This window comes from Falco rusticolus, chromosome 3, assembly GCF_015220075.1.
Source record: "Falco rusticolus isolate bFalRus1 chromosome 3, bFalRus1.pri, whole genome shotgun sequence".
Lineage (NCBI taxonomy): Eukaryota > Metazoa > Chordata > Aves > Falconiformes > Falconidae > Falco > Falco rusticolus.
The window spans coordinates 118774616-118779859 of NC_051189.1; the positions used below are offsets into that span (position 1 = coordinate 118774616).

Consider the following 5244-nt stretch of genomic DNA (forward strand, 5'->3'; position numbering starts at 1 on the left):
TTAGGAATAAGATCCCAAGGTGTTAACGCTGATCCTCCAAATTTACATGAAAACAGACGATAGCCTTTCTGCTGCTGCTTCAGCTTTAGTTAGGGGACAGCTCGCACTGCCGGCACTTGGCTGGGATCAGGCTTCGAGTGGATAGCAGTTAGCAGAAGAGACCGGATTCTGTTGAAAACCTAAGATGAATACAGCATCAATAATTACGTGTGACTGTGCCCAGCCAGGCAAACTGCTGTGCTGTAGTCACTTCTGCAATTGTTAGACAGCCAGCACTCCCTGCTCTTGCAAGTGGCAGCAATCATAGTCCAACACAAGAAATCTGGAAGGAAAGTTGGATACTGGAACACCACCACCTCTTCCTATGCACACAGGGAAGCCGGGCAGCAACCATCCACCTTCTTAAAAATAAAAGGAGGAAAAAAATAAAAGAAGTGATACGGCGCTGAATATTGTCTGCCTTACGGAAAACAGCAATTTCCTAAAATTACTGATAAGCAACTTATAGGACAACAGCATTTGGAAAGCGCAGCTGCCCTCCCGAGCACCTGGAGAGCACAGGCGGGCTGCTCGGCTGCCAGCAAGGATGGAGTACGCAGACGGCATGGCACGGCACAGCCTTGTGCCTCCTGCGAGCACGAGGGAAGGGCTGAGCTCACCCCAGGGGTGCATTTGCCTGCTGCCAACTGCCCCAGCTGGCCAGCGACCCCTTGGCTATGGCCTCACCCCACCACTCTCAGATCAGACCCTGCACCAGCCTCTCCGCACCACACACGCGGGCCCCGGCGTGGGCAAGGCACACGGGTCACCGCCAGGCACCACGCTGCAGGAGAGCGCCTGCCCCAAGCGTGGCAAGCCGGCCTGATGCTACCAAGGGACTAACCAGAGACTGAATGCAAGTGCAAAAGCGATGCTGCCCTGAAGAGCATCTGCTGGGGCCAGGCACTGCCCAACAGCAGAGCTCTTCCTCTGTCCTTGGGCTGCAAGGAAGGTTTTCACATCAGTATAGACATAACCACCCCCTGATACTGAGAAGGTGCATAACTCCTTTTCCTCATCTACACTCTCCACTTTGCATATCTACTATTTACTCCGTTTGTGCATTGTTAAATAACTACCTGTACATCTGCTTTCCTTTTACTGTACCAACATCACCGTCTTACCTTCGCATGCTTCACTCCTGATGTAGTAGTATGAGCTCACACTTTCACTTCAGTGAGAAAGAACTACTGCCAAAAAAAAAATATCAAACCTCCCTCCAGTAATTGCTATTTAATCCCTGACCAAGAAAACTAACAAGTTCTTCTAAGAGAGGCAAACCTTTGGGGCATTTGATTTTTAGAACGGCTGAGCACTGCAGCACTGCAGAAATAAGATATATAAAGTGTGCTTTATTTTTGCTGTTCAACAGCATGAAAGAGCTAATGCAGTGGGGCTGCCAGCACCTGATCCAATCTGACAAACCGAACAACCCAAGGGTGCGCGTCCTCCCCAGCACTCACAGCACATCTCATCCATTATGAGAACGCAATGTGAAAACTGACCCTTCCCTTCTAAGTATCAACATAAATACTGTTTGCCAGCCAGGTTAGTTCACAACGAAGAGGCTACTGAAATCGCTCCTGGTACAGAAAAGCAGTACAATTAATCTCTCAACGCAAACAAGGTTTTGTTTTCTTTAAAAAAATAAAACCTCTTTTGTTCGTTTCTGATTTTGTTTCTTCTTCCTTTAAAGCCTGGCTATCACACAGAAATTCCTAAGTAAAGGCTGCAGAGTACAGCATTGCCAAACATTACACAATGGTATGTGTGTGTGCAACACACAAAAGAATAGCTAAGGCAAGATTTTCAGAGTTGAAAATTAATTTAAATGCTTTCATGATACATTGACTCGAACCCTTGAATCACCGTGCTCCTTCACTTACTGGAGTGTATCATCTAAGCTACTGCATATGCTCAGTTACTTAGAAATCAGTAAATACTTGGTAAACATAGCACAACTTTTAAGAATTCGGGATCTCTACAACAGCCCTACAATTCTGTGCTTTTCTATTAAAAAACAGTCTCAATACAGCAAAGGAAGCTAAGTCCGTAACAAAAGCTGACAAAACATACCATGCTCACTGAATCCTTTAAGTGAGATTTGTTATTATGCTCCGCATGCAAAGGAAAGTTATTAATACACTAAACTGCAGCATCTGCTAGCTTGTTTGTACCACAAAGCGAACCACTTCTTTACATACTTGTGAGCATCAAATACAGTATTTAATGAAATAACTGCTCAAAGTGACTTTATTTTAAAATCTCAAGATCCAGTTTACTAGAATTTTGAATGAGAACTTAGTTTTGTCTTAGCTGATGTAGAAAAGCTACATTTTAAGAGACATTGCAAATGAGATCATTTGTAACATTGTCTATTGCAAATATATTGTTGCTTAGGCAAGTTATACACCCCCCCAAAAGGCACAGATCGCAACAAAATCAAACCTCAGCGAGGACTAAAATTTTCATGTCTAAATTTTCAAGTGCAAGTCACATTTGATACGTTAAAAAATTGTATATAAATATATATATATATATATAAAATTAATTCTCTAGGCATTCCTGTGCAGGATGCAGCGGGATCACCAGAAAAATCCCCTTTTCAGCCTGACCAAGAGCCAGGGAAGGAAAGCGGTGAGCACCAAGATGCTCCAGAACACGGTTAAGTTATCTGCCAGAGAAAAAGAAAGAATCTGGGGCTTTACTACCAGATTTCGCCCAAGCCTTGCGGCAGTGCAGGGGCTCTGCACAGGCCACGTTTCCAAAGTTTTCCCAACGCACGGCAGGAGGCGAGGGACCCGCTCGGTCGGACGCAACCCTGACACGCGACTTTTCTCGACGTTTTGCTGAAAGAGAAGAGGTTTAGCGTGGAGATGCGCGCGGGTGCTCCCAGCAATAAAGACCGCAGCCCCTAAGTCTGCAGCCTTTCTTGGCCAAACGGCCAAGGATCGGGGCATGGAAGCGGGAAAGGGTAAAACCTGGTGCCACCTGACGGCCCGGGATGTGGGCTGGGGGATGCGGGCCTCTCCGCGGCCGCGCTGCCCAGCGCACAGCGCAAACTGCGGACGGACGGCTGCGTTCAGAGCCGCTTCTGCTGGCGCTGCGGGCGGCAAAAAGTTCGGTTCGGAGCCGCGGAAGAACGCGGCGGCACCAGCACGGAGCCGCGCCGGGCCGCTCCCCCGGGCGCAGGGGCTGCGCAGCGCGGCGGCTCCGGGGAGCGCGGCCCGGGGCGGGGGGAGCACCGGCGGCCCCCGCCTGCCCCCGGGGACGGAGCGCGGCGGCGGGGGGCGCGGGGGGCCCGGGGAGGGAGCGCGCCCGGGCCCGCAAAGACGACACGAGACCGGTTCCTGGGTAAATGGTTTATGTAAGTAATAAAATATTTACTATAACATAAATAGAAACGTACCCTCGCAGTCTACATTGGTTTTGCAATAAAGATACAAACAAAAACCGAAACCCAAGGGGATGGACCGGACCGAACCCACCAGCGGGGGGGGTGGGGTGGGGGGAGAGCTCCGCGCACGGTTAGAAAATAAATAGAAACGGGCCGGGAAGCGGCGCCGCAGCGTCCCCCGGACGGGCCCGGGCCGGGCCGGGCGGAGCGGGGCCGGGGGTCGCCGCCGCCCCGGCGGCCACGCGAGGAAGGGAATAAATTAGAATCGCAAACCTTTGGCTACTGCTGCTGCGGCCGCGGCGGCCCCGGCGCGCGGGGGGCCCGCGGCGGGCGAATAAATAGCGCGGGGCGCGGAGCGGCGCGGCCGGGCCAGTCTGAGGAATAAATTAAAGCGCGTCCCCCGCGCCCGCGCCCGCTGCGCCGCCGTCGGGGCCGCGGTGGCGGGGCCCGGCAGTCACTGCACGGCGCCGGGCAGCGCGTGGTGCAGCGGCGACGTGTCCGCCTGTGCGTAAACGTCCTCCATGGGCGGATGCGGGACCCCGGCCGGCGTCATGCGCTTCTCCTTCTGCCGCCGGTTGCAGAACCAGACCCGCACCACCTCCTTCTCCAGCTGCAGGGAGTCCGCCAGGGAGGTGATCTCGTGCGCCGAGGGCTTGGGGCACTTGAGGAAGTGGTTCTCCAGGGCGCCCTTGACGCCCACCTCGATGGAGGTGCGCTTCTTGCGCTTCCGGCCCTGCGCCGCGATCTTGTCCAGGTTGGTGGGGCTGCCCGTGCTGGAGTCCGTCTCCTCCAGCCACTTGTTGAGCAGCGGCTTCAGCTTGCACATGTTCTTGAAGCTCAGCTGCAGCGCCTCGAACCGGCAGATGGTCGTCTGCGAGAAGACGTTCCCGTAGAGGGTGCCCAGAGCCAGCCCCACGTCGGCCTGCGTGAAGCCCAGCTTGATCCGCCGCTGCTTGAACTGCTTGGCGAACTGCTCCAGGTCGTCGGAGCTGGGCGCGTCCTCGTCCGACGGCTCGGGCGGCCCCAGCGGCGGCGGCGAGGCCGCCAGCTCGTGGGCACCGGCCTCCTCGGCGCCCAGCGGGTCGCGCAGCCCGTGGTGCAGCGCGGGCGCCGGCGGGCCCAGCATCCCGTTGAGGCCGGCGTAGGGCTGCGCGTAGAGCAGCGGCTGCCCCGACGGCGGCGACATGGGCGGCAGGTGGTGCGCGCCGCCCTGCGCCCAGCCGCCCGCCGCGCCGCCCGCCGCCGGCTGGTGCACCAGGTGCGAGCGGTGGTGGAAGGCGGCGGCGGCGGCGGCCGACAGCTCCTCGCGGGGCCCCGGCGGGCCGCCCTTGGCGTGCTCGGCGGGCGGGAGGTGCGCGCCGCCGCCGCCCCCGCCGCTGCCCCAGTCCGTGCCGGCGCTGGGCAGCCACTGGTGGTGCGCCAGCCCGACGGCGTGCCCGGCGGCGGGGGCCAGCCCCTGCAGGTACTCGTGGTGCATCATCTTCTGCACCTCGCGGTACGTGGTGCCCTGGTGCAGCCGGTCCCCGTCGGGGTGCATCAGCGCGGCGCTGCGCGGCAGGTACTGCGCGGTGGCGGCCATGGCCGTCTGCGCCGCTCCGCGCCGCGCCGCGCTTTAGAGCCGCGCGCCGGGGCGCCCGGCCGCCGCGCGCCGGCCCCGCCCCCGCGCCCCATTGGCCCGCCCGCCGCCGCCGCCGGCCCGCGCCGCTCCGCCATAGGGCGCCGCCGGCACGGGGCGCCGCCCCGCGCTTCCCGCCACCATTGGCCGGCGGCTGGCGGCCGCTGCCGGCGGATTGGCCCGCGGAGGCGCT

The 5244-nt window shown here is 57.7% G+C and overlaps 1 protein-coding gene across 1 annotated transcript; it reads right to left on the minus strand.

The window, feature by feature from the left end:
• Positions 1 to 3389: 3389 nt before the first annotated feature.
• On the minus strand, positions 3390 to 5015 carry POU3F1 (POU class 3 homeobox 1). The gene has a single exon (XM_037380800.1). It carries the CDS (start codon positions 5013 to 5015, stop codon positions 3891 to 3893), a length of 1125 nt encoding a protein of 374 aa, XP_037236697.1. The 3' UTR covers positions 3390 to 3890.
• Positions 5016 to 5244: the final 229 nt, after the last annotated feature.